Here is a 23331-nt window from a genome sequence, read left to right on the forward strand (position 1 = left end):
AAACTGCTTGTTCTTAGACACTGATTATGATTTATGGAGATTAAAAAAAAGAGGAGTGTGTGGATTTTTATCATTATAGGGGGTTGTGTACACACACTTAATTTAATTAAAATGTATGAACTAAGCGGCTCATAAACATACTTTATCACAAAAAAAAAAATTGAAATAACCTGTTAAACATGAAAGTATTATACAATCATGAAGACATTTCTCCTTAGAACCTAAAGGGTTCTTTATTGTGTCAAGAACACTATGGTTCTATAAAGAACCCCGCATCAACCTTTTTTTGTGTAATATTTAAAATTCACAAAAATGTTTGTCATGCCCTTCTCACACAATCGTTTTTGAATCACTTACTTTCAATTTCATTTGGCATGCCAAAAGATTTCTTCTAAAAATTGTATAAAAGATTATGCAGAAATGTCATGTGCTGCTTGAAGTGTTAAAACTAAAATACTAACAACTACTGTTTTAAATATTAGACATTCCACAGGTTTCAAGACACAAGAAATTTTAAAACATATAACCAAACATGTTATTTTATTGTCTGAAAAAGTAACACAATCTCCCAACTGGGTTTATCACATACACTACCACAACGATGAAACACCATTACTACACAAATAGGGACTTCTTTTCAAATATTATAGACATTACAAAAAGATCCCTCATATCTTTCAGTTTTCTTTTGAAGTTATACTAAGCATGGCAGATTGATTTCATTTACAGTATGATACTGTACACTGTCACCATTTAGAAACAATGTTGTCTGACGTGGTTCTAAAATCCATAATGTTAAGGGAAGACATTTCATGGTCATTTTTATTTCATATGAAATATTTTACAATATAAACAAAGCATCCGTCTTGGATGGACTTAACAGCAACCAGAGGCCAGGCATTTCAGTGCAAACATGTTTTTTACAAGGCAGTCTTGGCTGCATTACTCCCTTTTGTCTATCAAAAACTAACGTGATAAAAAAAAGGGAAAAAAAAGATTACCAGATGAAGGAGGGGTTTGAAATTAAAACTAAATTTCACAAAATGTGACACATACCCAAAATGCATCCTCTGACAAAGCCTTGCCAAGTAAAGGAGGTCATGTGTTTGTATTAATGTCCATTAGAAACCATTCAAAAGTGATTAAAGTTCTGCAGAGGTGTATTCGTCACTAAACTGAAATATACTTCTGGACTTAAATCATTGTTTTAAGTAAAGTTCTGTTGAAATGTTTTGAGAAAGAATCTATTTATAGAGCTGACGTTATGAGGTGCTTGTTCTGTCTAATGTGGCTCTCTGATGTACATCTATGATGTCTAGCAATGATATAAAATTACCATTTAATATATGAGGCTCCTGTCTTTCCACAATCTTCATCCCACCTCCAACTACAGGGTCTAAGAGGCTGTTTGGACCCTAACCACTGACCTCTCAAATATTAGGTGGGAAACTGAAAACAATACTGTTGTAACCAGTATTGCCAATTGCCAAAAGCAGATGAACAAGTTTTGATTTGGGCTAAACATTTCAGATTGGAGGATACCTGACATGATTCATTTTAATATATTGTATCTGTTGAGGTGCTTGTTTATACTATAGAATGTAGTCCCTTGATTTCCGTCTAGATGCATTTTCAACAAACCAGAGTTGAATAGAGTTACTCACTGGGCTTGAAATCATGAAGCAGATAAACAAATATTTATGTAAAGGGGGCAGCAGAGAACTGAAAATGGCTTCTTACACAAATCGGAGGGAAAACAAAATTGGGAATGTTTTGTAGATGTGGTGCTAGACAGATTTATACACAACTTGCAAATAAGTAAAAGACACTTCTGTCAAAAACTGAGAAAAATTGAGTTGAAACTACAGCACTTAATACTGATTACTTTAGAATAAGTCCTCTTAGTTACAATGTCCGCCGCTCCTTGTCAACATTCACAGAGAAGAGGCTGATAGCGCTGTGTTCCACAGGCAAAGAATCCAAATCTGTACACGTCCCTACCTTGTTGTTACACAGGTGGTGGAGGTAGCTAGTTATGTGCATGTATGTGGGGTTTAGGGTAGTTTGCATGGCTGATTGCAGGTGTGTCTGTCTGTGTGTGTGTGTGTGTGTGTGTGTGTGTGTGTGTGTGTGTGGATAATAGTCGAGTGAGAGGGACTGAGCTGAAAGTGGTTAACAAGAAGTCCCACAGGAGGATATCCATCTGAACACTTATCATAAAGCAATGAAACTGCGGAGGGTATGGGAAAAGAAGCAAATAAAAGTTAAAAAGGGAGGATCACCACATAATAGCACCAATGGATGTGACATGAGCTCTGCTCTTTTTCCCAAATCTCACGAGTCACTGCCAGAAGGGACACGACCGTTGGTTCTGGTGCATTGAGATGGCACGCCAAACAGTTAAAGCCATAGTCCAAATGTTCAAAGCAAGTATTTTAATGTTTAATTCAATCTTGGAAAAGGGGCCTTTGCTAATGGATCGGAGCCTTACTGTATATAACACAGGCAGGTCCAAATCTAATGTAATCTATGTTCATCTCTGACATTTGAGAGGAATGATAAATAACAGTGGAGCAAATTTTTTGTACATACTTTCACTGAATCAGTTGTTCCAACCTAAAAGAAGCATTTATTGAAATCATGAAAAGGTTGAGAATATTGTAAATATACATATCATGTGTTGGCTGTGGCAAAATTTTTAACCATGTCATTTGCTGACCATATTTTGCATTTAGGCCAGGGACATGGCTCGAGTAACGATCAAAACCAGCTCAATCCCCAAGGAAAACAACAAAACAAACAAAAAAATGTTGAAAATAAAACACCATAGTGGTCTGGATTCAACTCAAGTAAGAATTTTTTTCAAAATAAAGGTCTTATCAGAGCAGCAAAAGGGCCGAGTCTCTGAATCCCACTGGCCCAAAGGAAGAGAACTGTATGACCTTTCCTTGGAGTGTTTTGGATGTTTTGGACACAACACCCGTGTTCCCGCCATTGTGATTTCCAACATCTTCCTCCTTTCGTGACAACAAACAGAGCCATCAAGCTACACAGAAGACAAGCATGTTTCCAAACCAACAATGACATCCACAAGTGTCCTGGTTCATGAGACTTGGTATCGGATTCACACTGGCGCAAAACAAACACCTGTTTTATTTCGAAAGGGAATGAACATAATAAAAATAATCTATATCTGAATTAAACTTAGACAGAAATTAAATTGAAATCATTTATATTTTTGCCTACCGAGATTGTGTTTTATTCCCTTAAGAAACAAAGACCGGTGAAACGATCTACAGAAACATGATAACAGACTAACTTATGCTTTACCTCTTCTTAGGAGAGTTAACTGTTCATGACCTGAGATTAAATATGAACTTTAATGAAACAGGTAAATCCATTACGTAGTGTAAAGTTGCATACAAAGTAATTGTATGCGCAATAAGTTTGGGTAAAAAAAAAAAAAAAAAAAAAAATCAATAGTCCTTTTTCTAAAAAAAGAAATAATAATCCTTTAATTTCAGAACGAGATCATTTTTTTCCACTAATTCAGTCTATGTACTTGTTTTAATAAGCATATGAGTATGATTCTTATTGTTTCACCAATGCAGCTAACAGTGTCATGACAAATGAGTTTATTTTTAGGAATATTATACAGCTTTATGAATCATGAATTAAATGTTGCTTAGATGAGAGCTTTTATGCCTCATTTTTTAAACTTGTACTGCATACCAATATCACAAATCTTTAATACCTTTGACCTGCACATCAGCATCTATTTCTTAATGCGTGCAAACTTAATCCATTGGCTGGATGATCTCTAATCTGTGATTGACAAAATATACTCTTGAAAATGAAACGTTAAATTACCAGTTACTTCAAGCCTATTTTGAAAATAACGGTTGATTCCGACTGCAGAATTTCCTGATTAATTGCTTGTCAAGGTAAATCCTATGATGAGAAATTTCCTTTTCCATTTTTTCCCTTTTTCTCTTTTTTTGCAGTGACCTTTGATGCTGTGGGAACAGTCTCTGGAAGCCATGCCTGTGGGTTTAACAGTCCCCATGTAGTCGAGGTGCTTGATGGAGGGAGTCACCCAACCTCCTGCACTTAGGCACCCCAACATTGCAGATCACCCTGACCCTACGTCAACCCAGATGGGCCCATGTCAGACGCTGGTGATGGAGGCAAGGCAGTTGGGGGATTTCTGCAGTTTCTCAGGTTGCGTGGTAGGGGGCTCTGGGATTGCACGGAAGCTGAATGGGGGGCCGATGCTGGTGGTACCCATGTGGCCTGGACTCAGGGCCGGATTCTGTCGCCGGTTACTCTCCACAATGCTTGAGGTGTTGGACGCCAGACTCTCCCGTGTGCTGAAAAAGTGGTAGATGTGGGAAAATGACCAGAGAAGAAGAAATGGAAAGAAAAAAAAGAGTGGGGTTTAAGACAAAATAACAGATTATTTCAGGGCATGAAAAACAATATAAATCACACAAGTCCTCAGAAGGAGAAAACATACAACCTCACCCTATGTGGTTTTACTCTGGTTTGCTGGATTGTGTAGCTGTATAAAAATGCTATAGTTCTTTATGACAATATGACAACAATAAAATGTTCACGCAACTAAACCAGAAGCACTGATAGCCAACCATAAGAAAGCAATATATAATATATAAAAAAGAATATATCTATATTAAAGGTAGAAATGGAAAACAAAACAAAAGGATACATTTTGAAGAAGTTTTCCCTGCTCTTGTCCATGAAATTACAACAAGCAGGTACTAAAGCTTAGTACTAAATTCAAAAAGGACACAAAAGAACAATAAAAGTATTATAAAAGAGGTCCATTTGTGTTGTGGGAAAACTGACTGTAATTTAAATCTTTATTCACTTAAAATCTTCACATAGCTCTCCAAGGTGAAGCATGAGAGAAGTAGCAAATGTCATATTCATAACTAAATATTTATTTTGAGTAAGGTCTAATTTAGTGATATTTTCATAGTGCTTTTGTGCATTTTCTGAGGCATTAAAGTTCAGTCCCCATTCACTGTAATTATATGAAAAATAGCAATCAACACACCTCATTTTGTATGCCATGGTACAAAGTGAGTCATACGAACAAGTTCAATTATGACACATTTTTGGGAAAAACTATTCCTATTAACTATTCCAGATAGGATGTTTTAACATCAGTACTGCATAGAGAAAAGTACAAAGTTGTTTTTTTTTTGTTTTTTTTTTGCATGTCCCACTCCATGTAATTGCATTACTACCTCACATCAGTCACAAACTAAATTGTGTCTATGCACAAGAGCTATGCTGGTGTTTTTCCAGGAGCTGTGGAATGACATCATCACTAATGTGATGAGTCATCCAGAAAATAGTGAATGATTTTGCGTGTGTGTGTGCGTTTTTGTGACATATCAGGACACAAATTTGTATAATGACATGGGTATGACATAGGTATTACAAGGAGAGGGTGACTTATGAGGATTACCCCATGTCCCAGAAAAGGCTTATAAATCATACAGAATAAGTTTTTGTGAGAAAGTAAAAATGTGCACAGTTTTCTGTGATGGGTAGGTTCAGGGGTAGGGGTAGTGTAGGGCAATAGAATGTACAGTTTGTACAGTATAAACACCATTAAGCCTATGGAATGTCCCCACAATTCACAAAAACAAACCTTTGTGTGTGTGTGTGTGTGTGTGTGTGTGCGTGCGTGTGTGCGTGTGTACGCATACGCATAAATGGGCTGCTGAGGGTCTTAAAATGAGAGAATTGTTGCAGTTTGTCTCGTAATCTTTTTGGGGCTATTTATTCAGAGGCAAACACCAGGCATACAGACTAAGCTTATGAAGCGGACAGAGCAGTCACTCTCAGATAAAAGGTCTTAAAATTTGCGTGGGAGTGCCGAAATAGCTCCATCACTATGTGACTGCCTGGGCCACAACTTCTGTATATTCAAGGCCCTTTACTTTTATCACCAATACATGGCACTGATCGTACCTTTTCCGTTAAGTTTACAGACATTTCCTTGAATGATAAAACATAATGCAATGCATAATTCAAAATATGGGCAAAACACCTGTGAAAAATCAATACAGAAATTTCCTTCATATTAACAATGTACATTGCCCTTTATTTTATGTGAGTGTATTGTATTGTAAGCAGTAGAGGCAGCACATGTGCAGAACATGTAGGCTCTCTCAGTTATTCTACTCCTGCCATATCCCTCTGAATGAGTCATACAGGCACAAGGGGTCTATTTTTAGCAGCTGAAAAAAGTCCTCACCCTCTCACTCATAAAGGGCTTGCTAACACATACACAGCCCTGGGAAACCCACTTAAAGGCTGTCTGTGCTGGTTTGAGGCCTTGACAAAGGAATAGGGAGAAACCATGCTATACACCTCAGTATAAGATGGGATAAGAAATGTGCTTCTTGCAGTTATGTGCTTCAAATCAAACATGCATTTCATAGGTGCAGTCTAGTTAAAAACTGTAATAAAACAAAACATATATTAAAAAAACCTATTCATTTTTTTTAATCCAGCACATTAGCCATTTATATTAAATAGTAAATAATCTTATGACTTTGGTAATAATAAAAAGAACAGAACAGAACATAGAAGAATGGCAATAAACTGATGCACTAAACAGTGGTTCACAATCAACAATTGACAATGTACACTCAAATATGAGTTTTCAATTGTAGCATCTTCTGTCTATGAAGTGAGGACTTACCGAGGGGAGTTAAACCCACTGTCTACAGTCACACTACTGCTGTCCATGCTGTCCAGCCGTGCCGAGTGAGCCGTCTTTTGGCTGTTATTATTCTCGCTCTCCTTAGGGCTAAGCAGAGTCAAGTTGTTCTCAAACTTCCGCTGTAAATCCCGCTCTTTCTCCCGTTCTAGCAACCACTGCATGGTCCCACCACCTCCGCCACTATCTCCGGCCCCTGCCCGCCCCTTTGTTTCTGTCGGGGCCGCCTCTTTATGGGAGGCCTCCTCTCCCTCCTCCTCATCGTCATCATCTGACACGTTGTAATAGTCAAAAGCAGCTTCAGATGTGGAGGGAGCACCCTGATCTGTGCCTGTAGGTGCTGGGGCAGAAGCAGACAAAGGGGTGGAGTTAGGTGGCTGTTGGGTCTCCAGAGTGTCAAGGACCTCGGATGATTTCATGTGCGGAGTCTTACGCAAAGTGCCTGACTTTGAGTAGCCACTGTCCACATAGCTCACAGTCAAAACATTGTGTGGCGGTTTGAACAAAGTGTCCTTACTGAAAATCTCTTTCCTCTTGTCCACCCCGCCACCAGTGCTACCACCACCTCCCCCGCCCCCTGGGTCAGTGTTGTGTTGGTGCTGTATCAAACGTCCATTGGGCATAGGCTCAGGGGTCTGGCTCGGTGTGGGTTTGCCAGAACCGTTGTGCCCCTTGGTGGAGGAGTCCTCTTTGTACTCCAAGGGGTGAGGAGAGGTGAGGTGCGGTGTCTGCCGGTCAGCTGGAGAGCCCTTGCGGATTCCGTCAGATGGGGTTAAAGTGTCATGGTCAGATTTGCCCAGAGGCAGCGGGGCAGTAAGGATTGTTTCATTCGATGTATTGCACTGAAAGTAGTCATCAGCCAAAGGCTTTGGCGACAGGGCCTTTAGGTCACTATAGGCTGGGAGGCTGTCCCTGCTCTTGTTCCGTTCTAGAGGGCTACAGAGCCTCGATTCATCCAAACTCATTTTGCCCATATCAAGTACAGACATTTCAGAGCTAAACTTGGCAGCAGAAAACATGATGCATGAGTAGTGCGGGGCCTTTTGAGAGGAGGCCCTCAGCGTCCCATCGTCGGTATAGTAGCGGCTTCTGTCATCGGGACTGCGGTCGTAATCCTCAGCCGTGCCAAGCGTGGAGCTCCCACCTCCCAGCGGGCCCTTGGAGTTGTCCATAGAACGCGATCGCTCTTTAGCCTTATCGGGCCGCTCGTTGCGTGACTTGCGGTCCTGAGTGTGGCTGTGGCTCCGGTGCACTCTAGAATGTGATGTCCCACGTGAAGGCTCAGGGAAAGGCATCTCTGTCCGCCTCTTTGCAAGCTCCCCTGAAACATCCCACTCTGGGGTGACAGGAAAGTGCGACTCAGCAATGTTGGGGTTGCTGTGGACAAGATAGGCACCACCGCTTCTGCGTTCCATCGTGTACATTCCCTCTCTTGGCGAGCGTACCAGAGAATGGCTGAAAAAACGGTAGTCCCTCTCCAGGCTGACTGCTGGCAGGTCCAGATTGGAGCCCTCTGAGGGGTCTCCCCGAGAAGCTCGCGTCTTGCTGTGCGAACGCGACTTCCCGTGTGGCACACGCCGGTGACCTCGGCTACGGCGACTGCGGGCACTGTGCTGTGCGGATGAGCTGGCCTTGCAGCGCTGAGCTCGTTCCTCTTCCAGCCGCTTCATGACAGCTGTGTGACGGGCCACGTTCTCCACTGTCAGGTCTGGGTTGATGCGGCGGATGATCTCCATCTCCACCTCACGAGGGATCGCTGCGGCCGACGGTGTGTCCTCGTCCCTCAAGGGCCACTCCTCTGGAGGAAACTGTGCTGAAAAGGTGGCCAGGTGTTTGGTCTTGTCCTTTTTGAAGCTCAAGCGGAACAGCTTCAGCCCAAACTTCTTAGACTGCCTCTCACTGCTGCCCCCACCACTGCCCTCCTTCTTCTTGGTTAGCGTGTCTGTCTTGTAAGAGAAGGTGGCGGTCATGCTCTTGTTCTTGTCGGTTGGGTCAGGTGGGTGCTGAATGGCAGGTGGAGGAGGTGGGGGTTGTGGGTATGAAGGGGGATCTCCTTTGGGTTCTTTTGGGGATTTCCTTTGAATTGTGGAGGTATGAATGCTGGGCACCTCATCGCGGTAGGCATTGTAGGAGTCGCAGTGGTTCTTAGGATTAGGCCTTTCTCGTACACAGCCAGAGGTGGAGGGAGTGATAGTTCCAGATTGTGGTGATGTGCATTGCTGTTGAGGTGGCGGCTGTTGCTGTTGTTGCTGTTGCTGTTGTTGTTGTTGTTGTTGCTGCTGCTGCTGCCGCTCTGGATGCCGCTCGTCCAGGTGGTACCACTTGCTGTTGGTGCGGATGAGGGACGGGGTGATGAAGTAGGTCTGTGGAGTAACAATGAAGTAACCTTCTGGTGTGGGGTAGATCTTCCTCTCCCGTACCAACATGTTCAGTGTGTGCCGCAGGATCTCTGGACTCGGAGTGGGTACACCTAAAGAAAATACAATCGTATGTAAAATTCATAATAATTTTCAGAGTGCAAACTAGCCTAAATGCAAGTGCTGACACAATGTTTTCTATTTGGCTAACATTTGTAATATGATAATAATACATCTTCAGTCAATACCAATTAATTTTTCAAAGGAACTGCTCAACAGGCAAACACTTAGATGTGGAAAATAGAGTGCAGAGAGGGGGGGGGGTGAGTTTTGGGTATGGGGGTTGCAGATTAGTAGGTTCATGTTGATGTCATCATGATCCAGATCAGCTCTGACATGCCAAAAGTAGGATTAAACTTAAGTAGGTGTGATCACACAAATAACTACAGAAGGCCGATCAAAACAAGAGCATTGGTTGCTGATTTATGTCACCACCAATCACAACACACCAGCCATTACCTCATCTTTCATCATCACGTCTGTAAGCCCCTCTATGTATTAACAAGACAAAAACTGCCATTGTGTGACTTACCAAAGGGGTTCTCCTTTATAAGATTTTCTCATACAATGAAAAAATGAAAAAATACAAAATAATAATAATAATAATAATAATTATTATTATTATTATTATTATAAATTCTTAATCTGGGAGAAACTACTAAAACAATTACCAACACACTCAAAGACTGACATCAGATTTGTGACATGACTCAGAACTGTGGACGTTTCTTTGAGTTGAATATCACATGTGTAAACTAAGTAAACATCGTCTGTAACTCACAGACAAGGAGCACCAACAGGGTAGACTGCACTACAGAGTACATGGTGTCCTCGCTGCACTCAAGTCCTCACTTCACCCAAATCAGCTTTTCAACACTCTCAATCACAGAAACACACACACAACGGATAAAGGAGCAGATAAGCTGTAACTAGTCAGGGTTAAGTGTTGCCTGCCATTACATCATACAGTGGTAGTTGCCATACCAACATGACGCAACCCAAAGCCTCTGTTCCTTTTTTTCTTTTTTTCCCCACTCCTTCTTTGAGGGAAAGCAGACAGACTATTCAGGTGAAGTTTGCACACTTTGCACTTCGATTGACTGATTTCTCTGAACATAGCTGGGCAACGTAAGGCGAACAACAGGGTCATTCTACAGATATTATAAAAAAAATGTTTAATAAAAAACAAAAAATAGCTTTGGACATTCAACTGTTTCTGAAACTGTAAACTGTTGGAGTTTCCCATGGAAAAATTAGTGTCAACATACATTTTTTTTCCACCAGTACCATGAAATAATATTAAATGGATAGTTCACCCAAAAATGAAAATTATCCCATGATTTACTTACCCTCAAGCCACCCTATGTGTATATGACTATCTTCTTTCAGACGAACACAATCGCAGATATATTTAAAAATATCTTTGCTCCTCCAATCTTTATAATGGTTGTGAATGGGGGCCCACATTTTGAAGCCAAAAATATGCATCCATCCATTATAAAAGTAATCCATATGGGTCCAGGGGGTTAATAAAGGCCTTCTGAAGTGAAGTGATGCATTTTTGTAAGAAAAATATCCATATTTAAAACTTTATAAATTCAAATAACTAGCTTCCGGCGGACGACTGTACGCATACTGCGCAAGTTGACTTGTGCCAAATGAGTAATCCTCTGACGCAATGTATGACGCATGATGTAAGAGTAACTTAAGCTTAGATGCCTCTCGCAGTTCAAACAAATAGGGCTGGGTGACAAACTCAAGCTCTTATATTGAAATCCTCTGCCATTTCTCTTTAAAAATGATCGTTTTAGACTTCTAATTTGTGACTGGTGTTATTTTGCTCTATACTCTGCGCTTCCACGTTCATCATTGCGTCGGGTCATAAGTTACTCTTCCGCCGCAAATCGATGTGTACGGCCGTCTGCAAAAGCTGGTTATTATAGTTAATAAAGTTTTAAATATGGATTTTTTTTTTTTTTTACAAAAACCCATCGATTTGCTTCAGAAGGCCTTTATTAACCCCCAGGAGCCATATGGATTAGTTTTATTATGGATGGATGCATTTTTTTGGGCTTCAAAATGTGGCCCCCCATTCACAACCATTATAAAGCTTGGAAGAGCAAGGATGTTTTTAAATATATCTCCGATTGTGTTCTTCTGAAAGAAGACAGTCATATACACTTAGGATGGCTTGAGGGTGAGTAAATCATGGGATAATTTTCATTTTTGGGTGAACTAACCCTTTAAGTGACGTAGAAAATCAATTTGTATTGTCCACTCCAAAAAAGTCACAATAATCATATCCAATTATTACAATTAGTACAGAAACACAGTATTTTGTTCCAAAAACATTATTATAAAATGTATATTAAAATGTACATTATTATAAAAAAAATTATTGTGATGGGGTATGAATATCTTCCTTTTCATTCTACAAATCAAAATGATGGTCAGTCTTACTTTACTGTAAATGCCTTGCCTGAAAAATACTGATTATGGATTTGACCAAGTGCTATAATCTCAGCATATGTAATGAAGCCAAAAAAATTGGGTAACACTTTATTTTGATGGTCCCTCTTGAACAACTCTATCAGTCTACTATTACTCTACTAACACTCTAATGAGAGTTAGTAGACATGTAGGCGCAACATTACTTATAGTCAACAGAATGTCTTAAAGGGACCATCAAAATATGGTGAGACCAAAAATTGTGGCTGGTCCAAAATGGGAATTTATCAGACACAATATTTTATATGACAAGGATTATGCCAATAAAACTGGAAGTCTTTTTTATGATGTTACATATGTAATTCCTAATGTGGAAATTCCTAATGTGTCTATTATAAAATGACGAGAGTGTGTGAGAGTGTTTACAGCACTCGAGTGTGTGTGTGTTTGTGTACATAAGTGTGTTTGGAGGGCTACCCGGGAAGCAGGTGGCAAGGTGCTCCATCAGCGCATCTTGTGTGACAGGCTTGCGGGCAGAGTTCATGGCTGAGATGGCCAGACACAGAATCTCTCCCAGTGGGATAAACTGAGACTGACTGATGGGTGACATACTGATTGGAGATACATCGCCTAGAGAGAGAGAGAGAGAGAGAGAGAGAGAGAGAGAGAAAATAATGTTCAGTCCTACTTTACTAGATCATGTTTGTGTTGCATTAAAAAAGTTGACATTTACAGACCAATCAGTTGCCAAACATGCAAGCAACAAAATAAAAACCCCTAAGGATAATTATGAGTTCAAGATGTCTCCAATAGTATTAATGTGGGACCTGTTAAGATGGAGAGAGAGGAGAAAGGAGGAGTTTGAGGCCAGGGAGGGGCATGGAGGAGATTTCAAGATGCTATACGGTCACAACAGCAGCATGAGGGTCATCCAGGGTGTGTGATCACGTGTTGCCAAATGTGACCTTATACTGACGACTCAGCGATAAGCCCCTCTGCCTGCGTAGGCAGAAAGACCCCAGGCCATGCGTCAATATTGATCCCAAAAAAGCACCCATGCATGTTGGATTTACTAGAAATACAGCTCAGAGCAATCAAACATGTTATATCACATAATACATCTGAGAGATAATGCTTCACTTTCGCACCTTTTCATTAAAACTAAAATGCACTGGAATGACTTTTGAGTTATAATGGAATATAATAAAGACACAAAAATGAAATACAATATTGGAATATTTGATATAATTTATGTACTATTGTCCAGCTCATTATTAAAATAAGCATATCCACTATATTATTTGCAGTTTGAAATTTAGAATAACATCAAATCCTTTCATATAGATATTAAACTGCAAATGAAATACTATATGCAGAACGTCTGTCTGAAACACCTGATAAACTCCATGTATTCCCAGTGTAAAAGTTACAAACACTATGGGGTTTAATAGTGAGAACTGAGTCAGCATTATCCAAACCATGGCATAGGCAAAATTAAGATTATGGATCATTTATACAGTTATTCATACTGAAATTAAGTTCAGTTCGTCAAAGGAGAGGATGAGATGAAAAATACAATGCATAATTCTATACCATTGTTCATAAAAAAAACATAAATTATATACTTTATTGCGTGGAGATGATGTCCAAACTGATAAGCAGCAAAAGAAACACTGATCAAGTGTCTGTTCACGTGCACTGAAAAAAGCCAAAAGAAAAATCTTTTACGCTGAGGTTAAACTGTAAGCCTAAACAACTAATTTAACCTTTAAAGATTATGCTATGCTTCACTACTTAGCTCACCACGCTAAAAGAAACCATAAAACTGGTCCGAGTCTAGCATAAAGGGCAACAAAGGGTCTGAAGCTGCGCTGCTAACACTGCAGGATGCAGATAGGATGACATCATCCACACGGAGCTGCTGCTCTCCTGGTGCGTACGTGTGTGTGTGTGTGTGTGTGTGTGTGTGTGTGTGTGTACGGCAGGCAAAGGACCATCACTCAAATCCCAGCCTCTTACTGTTCAAGCAGAGTGTGTACAGACAGCAACGTGCTGCTCGTAACCCTCTAAATGACTTACGAAGCATTAATGACTGTAGGGGAGGCTGGTAGCCTAGTGTTGTTTTTGTGAGGTATCAGCATGCTAGAGCTAAATTCACTTGCTCTCCATTATGAATTTTATTGTTTTTACTTTAGTAGGGGGAGGAGAGTGGGTGTGAGGATGTGAGCGAGAAAGAAAGAGAGCAGGATGGAGGGAGGCGCAGAGAGACCCCTCCCTCAGCTCCTGTGCTGCAGCCATCAGAAAAGGCGGCTCTGACGATGGACACTTACCCAACATGCTCCACTCCACACAAAGACAGGAGAGGTGTGACCAATCACAAGCAAGCTTCATGCACACCTTTTTTTTTTTATACTCTCCTCCAGCACTGCTCACTGGTGCACACATACACATAGACACATATCTGCTTGCTCTACCCTCTCCTCTGTCTCACACACACACAAGCAAGCTAGTAGGTGGCCTGCTGAATTCGTTGTTATGGCAACGCATCCCAGTTGCTCTCTCTTGTTCCTCAGATGTGTGCTACTCCAGGATTTCTCTCTCTCTCTCTTTCTCTCTCTCCAGCACCCAACCTCCTGTTCTTCCTGTCTCCATTCCTGCTCTTGTGCTTCACACTCTATCTTGTTAATGAAAAATTGAGGAGAGTACGTTGGCTGCAAGACTAAGCAAAACCTGCTCAACCACAAAGCCATTTAGGTAAATAACCCCTATTAAATACACACACACACACACACACACATATCATCTCTTACTCCTTGAGTAGTATATTAATATGGAGTAGATTATACAGATTTTATATGGAGTTTATATAAACATCATTCAAGATTCAAGATTTTTTTTAAAGAAATTAATAGATTTGTTCAGCGAGGATACATTCAAAAGTAATATTAAAGACATTTATAATGTTACAAAAAACTTATATTTCAAATCAATACTTTTAAACTTTCTATTCATCAAAAAATTCAGTTTTGCCATCACAGAAATAAATAAAATTTTAAAATATAGTAAAACAGCAAATGGTTGTTTTAAACTGTAATGATATTTCATAATATTACTATGCTCTGGAGCAGGGTTAGCACCGCTTTTGCGGTGTTAACTTTGCATTGCGGTGCCAAAATTGTACAGTGTGGAACGATGCTGTGTTACAATGTTACGGAAACACCACACAATGTATGTCTGTGTATGATAGGAAAAATGTCAAATGGTGGTAGAAAATGCAGAAAAGTCAGCTGATTCCATCTGTGCCTGCCTGGTCATCATCAATAGTCGTGGGAAAGACAGCTATGACATCTTTGATCACAAACAGGACTATGAATAGAACAAACAAACAGCTCGTCCTGCAAAGAAACTTGCACTTTTTATAAAAACAGCATTACACCTCATGTTCTGTTTGTGGTCTGAAAGCATGGTTTAAATAGCTAAAAAAACAAACATTTAGTATCAGGATGCTACACCATTACTTATGTTAATCTTATGAAAACTGATTTTAAACAATTTAAAATTGAATTCAACCAGAAGAGACCCCAGATATAAAACGTGAATAAAAGCTCTATTATGAATTAAAACATTATTATTGATGTATGTACACTATTAATATTTTTGTGTAGGCCTACAACAGTGGGGTCTCTGGGACCCCAAACAGTTTAAACAAAGTTAACTTTTACAGAACTAGGGGTTTAATATTCTCTCTCTGTCAGAAAAATGTGGGGAAAGGGCTTAAATGGTGTGTCACATTATTCACTCTTAAATACAGCATTAAGTCTTTGTGCAAGCTGGCTTGGCTGCAAGCACAACTGAGGTGACGTCATCCCACTGGGCATAAACACTTGACGGGAATGAGGGAAGAAAGAAAGAGAGAGAGAGAGAGAAAGAGTAAAGATGAGGTCAAGAGATGAGAGATAATTTACCCTGTTATAACTTACAATTAACATATCACAGCTTCTAAAATTGTTTAAGAATGTAGCATTGCTGCAAACATTTAACAATAGTCAATGAAAATAGCAAACAAATACAGGGATACTGGCTTCACTGTCTGAAAAGTGTTGTGGGTCCTGAATAACCCACTTAAGCAAAACTAGTATGCAAAGTAATTTATGATTGGTAATTTAATGTGGACTGATTTGGCTGTGGAAAAGAGCAGTATCAAGTCAAAAGCATGGATTTTTCATGTGTTTCAAGGATATACATGAGTCCTTCAATACACAGTTTTATATAATAGATCTATGTCAATTAATAGAAAATATATTAAAATATATTACACTAAGATAATTTGTCTTACATAGGCCTAAAACCTCTAAATTTAATAAGAGACTGTTGTGAAACTACACTTGAGGTGAATCAAGCTGACTAAAAGTGCTGCAACTCATTTTAGCACATGATCTGGGTAAACTTCGACAACCTCTCCACCTCCTGTGAAATTATTTACCTATGTGAAAGTATTCCCTATGCCATTTGCAGTGCCCTTCAGATTGAAAATGTATTCTCTTCCTACAACCTGGAACCTCACTTAAAATGTCTGAATATCATGTGAAGTCCACTTTGCAGTGCATTGTTGGGCAACTGATACCAGTACAGATCTGAACTACTATTAAACAACATAAACAATATTAAGAATTTTTGTCAACCATTCTGTTGCTCACTATAGGCCGGCCTTTTAAATGGTAAAATAAAACCAGGAAATAAAAAATAAAAAAATAAAATAAAATAAAATACTGATATAAACTGTGATATTAATTATGATGAAAGGCCAGTGTACTTTACAACAATGGGGGAAAAAAAGCTTATATTTATCTTCTGTATATCAGATTGTGAGAGATGTCACCATCATAACCTTATGAAACTCAGGTAGAAGTTTGACTGAGGCAACACTAGGTGGAGGCAGGAATCCAAAATGTCCAAAATTAAATGGAGAAAAAAAAAAAAAGAGAGCGCAGCAAAATGTTTTCCAACCTAAATGTATTTTTTAATCTCCTAACTTTGAGGCTGTGTCACTCTGTCTTGAATATTCAACACGTTTTGAATATCAAACAAATGCTTATCCAAACAATAGTATTCCATCTGCAGCCTGATCTTCCTGAATTACTGTATTATTAGATCCAACGTGAGATAATAAGGCTAATTTTCTAGCCTAATTGGCACCTGAACACGCTCAATCAATTCAGGGGTGCTACAACACCACTGAGAGAAGATGGAGGCTTGGTCACCTGACTAATCTCCTTGGTGATCTATGATGTAAACATCTCACATTGAGTGGGAGCGAGTGAATGAGGTTCAGTGGGGCACAGATTTGTTACCTATTTGATATGTAAAACACATGCTTGTGGTCTTTTATATTTTAAGGCTTGATTCCTTTATGATAATTTAGAAAATAAACGTCTTGATTCATAAATAGCAAAAATGCTCATTTAAAAGTATGGATCCTTTTTTCCTTAAATAGTTCAACAGTGCAAAAACTTGTTACGAAACGTTAAGATTCCATAGAAGAAAAGATGTGGATAAGTAAGTCTACAAACATGATAAAACTTTTAACTACTGATGACTGATGATTTTCAAATTGAAAATATCATGAATTCTGTTTGTCGAAACAATACAGTAGTTCATCACAATTCCATGATTATCAAATTGTCGCTCAACCCAGGTACATCTTGTACTTTGTTAGTGCTACATCTTTAAAAATGTACAAAGAAACAGAGAAAGAAAGAGAGAGAGCCTTTACCTAAATCCTCACAGCTGCCCACTGAACGAGAGGTGACCTCATTTTTTGTGGGAGAGGACACAAAAGATCTGTCTCCATGACAACAAACCAGAAAAAAAAGTGTTTGCTTGTACACACCAAATGTGGCCAGCACTACCTTTGGAGCCCTATTGTATAGGCCATGCTTTCCACTTGTGCTGTGATGCTGTTCACTCTGGGAAGGCCTGCAATAGTTGAGGCAAAGATCAAGAGCCAAGTGCAAATCAAAATCTTTCAGCAAATGGCTGAAACTGCAAATCACTATTTTTTTCCTCAATCCATAGGTCAAAGTGTGTTTTTCTCAGTACAAACTTTCCATTAACATTCTAAACTTCCCATTAACATTCTACATTAACATACCATTCCACATTAACTTGCCAGAAAAAAGATGGGGAACCTCATATTAAAGTGGCTTTCCATACTACAAATCTAAAAATACACTATCCAAATATGACATCTCTATACATCAATCAGTATAGTATGACAGTCACCCTCTCCCACACATTCAGCACGCCCACGAATTACATCACGTCCCATATGGCAGCCCAGCAGCTTCAAACTAGTTCAACTCCACCCATAAGACACACATCCACACACTCTCTCTCTCTCTTACTGATAGGTAGGTAATGGATTAGGGTCACCAGACTGACTGGCAGGACTAAAACAGGTTGTTGGATAGACTTAAGCCTTGTTTATGTGTAGCTACGTCAGAGTGCACCACAAATGCCTATTAAAAGCAAGCCTCAGTGACACTGAAAACATCTTGGTTACATCAACAGTATCTAATTAGATGTATAAACCATTACTTTAAATTCATATTTAGGACATCTGAGTGGATTGGGCCATGTGACATGCAGCTGGCAGTCAAAAGCAAAGCAGTAAACTTGTCAGAGGTTGCTAGACCAATGTCATTTTTTTAGTGGGGCAAAAGCAAAACAACATTCAACTTATAATTTTCTCAACCTTGTTTTTAAAATCAGTTTAGCCTTTCAATTTTAGACACAGCTTTATTAAGGTCCTAGGCCAAGTTAAGTTTCAAATAGATGGGAATATTGAAGTCTCAGTTAGTAACTGAATCAGTTTTGTTAAACTCCAGACTTGTAAAATATACTGTGAAATTTAAGTAAAAAAAAAAAAAAGGAACTACCAAAATAGATTTTTTTTCTCCTTAAAAAGTACTGATAATAATAAAGGTGGAATCAGATTTCATCATAAGTGTCCTGTCCAGGAATCTTGGCCAATACTCATGTGTAGACGGTGTGCAGACCCAGCAAACATTGGTCCAACGTGTCCCTGGCCAAAAATAGTCACGGTAGGATGACATAAATCGGTAAAAATATGTAAGACAGAACATTTTCTAAAAATGCATTCAGATACATTTGTACATGTCTACAATGCTCTGGGGTTGCATGTATAATTGTTACTTTGACTTTTAGCTGCATGTAGTTCAATATACAATAATTAATTAATTAATAAGATAATGTCAAAGTCGTCCATTCACATTTCATTTTGGAACTATTTTTCAACCGTGACGGGACGTGTTGGGGGGGATATCTTTTAACATAGAGAGTAACATACAACAATAAAATGATGCAATAAACATGAACTAAAAACAGAAAATATAACAAAACATCCTAATGTGCATTATTAATAATAGAAAATGATAAGAAACAAAAATCATTTATATAAAATATAATCATATGTGATATGTGTCAGACAGGGAATTCTGGGAATGTCCTTTTACGGTTTTTCCACTAAATATTATAAATACAGTATTTTCATTGTTTATTTGCAAATGTCATACATTAACAGTAGATTGTTTTACAGAAGATTTACATAAAATGCAATGTTTACAGTTTTTTTTTATGGTAAGGTAACTTACAGTTAACCAATTAAAAGGTTTTTATTGTAGCATTATTAAAAATTTTTTTTTTTTTTTTATGGTGTACAAAGCAGGATATCAGAGCAATCAGACCCACTCTCTGTGTAAAATCATGCTACATTTGAAAGAAATTCGGTATGTAGCATATCTACAATGTTTTTGTTCTGTAAACATAGATTTTCAACATACAACAGTACAATCAACGTCATTAAAATTCCTTTTCAGCTTTAAAGAAAATGCAGGACATCCACTAATAGTAGCTCACAGTATGTTGTTAGTACAGTAGCAATATTTCAAACACAACAAAAGAGTTCCCCAGAGATACCCTTCTACTTTCTGTTTCTCATTTACACTCTCTAAACCACTTGCCAATGGTCTAGGCATTACATGTGTACTAGGTTGAATACTTTTTTTCCATCATTACCACAATGGATAAAGTCTGATCATGCGAAGCAGAGATATTGTGTGCCTAGCCTAGCACTGCCTCAGATGAGAGTATACAGACTGTAGGCCACTACACTCCACCGCATTGACACACTTTCATTCTGCAAATCTGCATCATGCGTCAAGCACTGTATGAATGTATATAAGAAGAATTTTATCTTTGGAACATTGAATTTAAATTTTAACTTTAATAAAACATGCTTGTGAATATGGATGTGAAATCCTGGACCAAAATAAAGTTTGTTTATTTATTTGTTTTTTAGCAGCCAAGGTCACCATGAGTTAAAATCAATGACAGTCTACGTTATGCTATTGACTGGTCTGGCTAGCTTGTGCCAAAACAGAGTTCAGCCCCCTGAACAACCCACATTTACACACAGATTATACATGTAGTAGACCAAGTAAACATCATTTTGGATATCTGTAAATGTTTCAATTTAAAGTTACTGTTTTTTTAAGCTGAACATTAATGAGAAAAAAATTACATTTTTATTTATTTACATTTTTATTTTTTGAATATTACCTTTCAAGTAGTGCGTAATAGCTGTTTGTGAATGTAAAAGGTCTGCAAAGTTTTAAAGATCATAGTGCACAACAAATAAAGTTGTTGTCTCCTAAAAGAAAGAATCGATTCTGAACTGCTGAAACAAACTGTCAGTAATTCCAGTGTCAATTTCTGTTACATACCTATGTAACAATGTAACAAATTTGCATAATGCCAGCCAAACGTCTACTTTGACCCTCAAACACTGTAGATGTAGCTGAGGCCTGGAAGAGTTTGGTTCATGTTGTAGACATGTCGAGAAGAAGCTGTTTTCAACACTGCGAATCCACTTTGCATGCACTTCCAAAAGATGAGGACTCGTGCTGGAATTGATATGGAAAAAAACGGCACGATCTTTACTGTTTGGATCACTGTGTATACAAGCTCTGAGGTATTTCAGATAATAGTAATGGATGTTTTCTTTCCGACACATGCTGTTAGCAGTAGACCAATCACAACAGACTGGGCCATCTGACCAATCAGAGAAGAGCTGGCTCCCGGAAAAGAGGGGTTTAGAGAGATTGAATGTTCGAACAAACCGTTTTCAGACTCTTTGAGAAATAAGGTGAAGTGCAATGTATATTATGAGAAAATTACAGTGTTTTTTGACCTTTGATGTATATAAATCTATTGTAGGAGACCTTCCAAAACAAAATTAGGAACCTTAAAAATAGCATAATAAATGCACTTTAATAAAGCTGCGTAAAAGTCACCCTCCTTCACTTTCATGACAAATACATACATAAAATCATTACTGTTAGAAACATTTCTGCGAAAAAAGTCTCTAGAAAATCCCCCATCATACAGCCACATCTAAAAAAGGGGCATATAAAAACCTCTGATCCTGATATTCTGAGATATCTGTCTCTGAGGCAGATGCTGTGGCACTGGATTCAAATTTAGCCAGGGCAAGAGTAGCCCTTGCCAAAAGCAGGCCATCCTCTGAAGAGAGTCTAGGGATGGAGTAGCAGAAATCGTAAAGTATTTGATCATGAAAAGACCAAGTGTAAATGCCCTCCAAGAAATATTTCATTCAGCCAGGCCACAAAAAAGCTTCACTGTTCCAAAACATAACTACACATGAGCGAACAGTCATATGGGGAAGGAAGGATTCAACAGAAAATTGTGGTGCTTAACATTAGCAGTGTCACAGAACCCTGTAATGTTTGCATATAGCACAGGAAGGGTACTGAATTTATATTGCAGAGACACATTTATGTGGGCAAGTGTACATGTGCATACCCCATTGGATAGCAATCAGATTGATCACAAAACAAACTTAAGTATACTGTAAAAACATTGTGCAGTTAATAAATAACTCACAAATAATCTTGATCAGTAAATGAAATATTTTTCTAGAAACTGCTCTAAAAGAGTGGAAAAAAAAAATCAGAAACAAAAAGAACAGTAAATGAACAGGTGGCTTTAACAGAAAAAGAGGAGCTTTTGCTGAAATATAAAACATGGCTGCATAAAGTTTTGCACAGCAATTAAATAAAAATTATTTTGTCTTATCTAAAGGGGGTCCACTGTAGTGGAAGAACACTAGTGAAAATGCTCCTATTTAAATGTTTTCATTTTATTTATTTTTTCTAATTTAAGGTTGGCATGAAACGGAAGTTGTCATCATCTTCCCCATGACGTATATGCAAGTGAAACAGCTTCTCGAACGAGAAAAAAAAATGTAGGGTGGGATTTTATTTTGTCCATCAGGAATTGATTGGATCGTGGGAGTGTTGTCATTTGCTATTGCTGTGATATCCCTTGCACCAAGGAACACTTCAGAGAAGAGAAGAGATGATGGGAGGGTAAGTTTTTTTGATTAAAGATTACAATGACATATGAATTTTAAAAAAAATGATGGGCACAGATAAATCATTTATTATAAACACTGCAATATTACATTAAAAAATAAAATTTGTCAAATTTGATCGACAACTTTATAAATTAAAAATATAATAATATATAACAATTTGTGAGAAAAGATAAATATTAAAAAATATAAATAAAAAAATATATATTTAAATTTCGCAATATCTTATTATTTTCGTATGTCCTACTTTTGACTACAGAAATCTTGGATCATCCATGTTATCCCAGCACAATCTAAGAATGTTCTAAAGAATCTTGTGGGCTTAAATGGAAGCAAAATATTTAATGTAAGGAAATATGACCTTCTGTACAAATGAGTTAACATGGTCAGTCGCACATTGGCTTACATTTGATATAGTCATAAAGAAAAAGTGCAAAAAATTCCTCAGAATATTAAAGCTTTCTTTTTCAGAGTTTAAGTGAAAGATTTCACAGGTTTTTAATATGACCTCATAATATTGAGGGTAGTTTGATGAAACCTGACAAACATAAGTGTGCTCAACCACAGAGTTTCATTTTCTAATTCTCTTTTCTTAAGACCAAAAAGTTGGTTTACGACCCAGTGAATCTATCTACTGCAATGGGAACCCACAGCTCTGTTACACAAACTTTGAGCTTCATCCTTTGATAAAAGAATCTTTTCATTTCTTAAAGGGATAATTCACCCAAAAAATAAAAATTATTCCATAATTTACTCACCCTCAAGCCATCTTTGTTATATATGACTTTCTTCTTTCAGACAAACACAATTGGAGTTATATTAAAAAATATCCTGGCTCTTCCAAGCTTTGTAATGGCATTGAATAGTGCCCGAGTTTTTGAAGCTCCAAAAAAGCGCAACCATTCATCATAAAAGTAATCCATACGACTCCAGTGGGTTAATAAATTCCTTCTGATGCAAAGCGATGGGTTTCTGTAAGAAAAATACTCATATTTAAAACTTTATAAACTATAGTCACTGGCTTCTGGCATCGACCGTACACGAGTTCACGAGAAAGTCAAGTTCCGGCAGAAGGGTGACCTCCGACCCGATGTATAACGTATGATGTAGAGTAAGCTTAGGTAAGAACTGACGAATGCGGAAGCGCAGAGGACAGAGCAAAACAAAATGCCGGTCAAAAATTAGAAGTCTAAAACAATAAGTTTTAGAGAAAAATGTCACAGGATTTTGATATA

At 38.2% G+C, this 23331-nt stretch overlaps 1 protein-coding gene across 2 annotated transcripts in view; it reads right to left on the bottom strand.

The window, feature by feature from the left end:
* Positions 1-523: 523 nt before the first annotated feature.
* Positions 524-23331, bottom strand: part of stox2a (storkhead box 2a) — a 48075-nt gene continuing 25267 nt past the window's right edge. For both annotated transcript variants that reach the window (XM_051897376.1, XM_051897384.1), the window contains exons 2-4: positions 12100-12252; positions 6740-9227; positions 524-4370 (exon numbers count right to left, since the gene is read on the bottom strand). In XM_051897376.1, the coding sequence (XP_051753336.1) occupies positions 4169-4370; positions 6740-9227; positions 12100-12252 (2843 nt within the window). In that variant the 3' untranslated portion in view covers positions 524-4168. The remainder of the gene's footprint in view (positions 4371-6739; positions 9228-12099; positions 12253-23331) is intronic.

Source organism: Ctenopharyngodon idella, chromosome 1, assembly GCF_019924925.1.
Source record: "Ctenopharyngodon idella isolate HZGC_01 chromosome 1, HZGC01, whole genome shotgun sequence".
NCBI classification, from domain to species: Eukaryota; Metazoa; Chordata; class Actinopteri; order Cypriniformes; family Xenocyprididae; genus Ctenopharyngodon; species Ctenopharyngodon idella.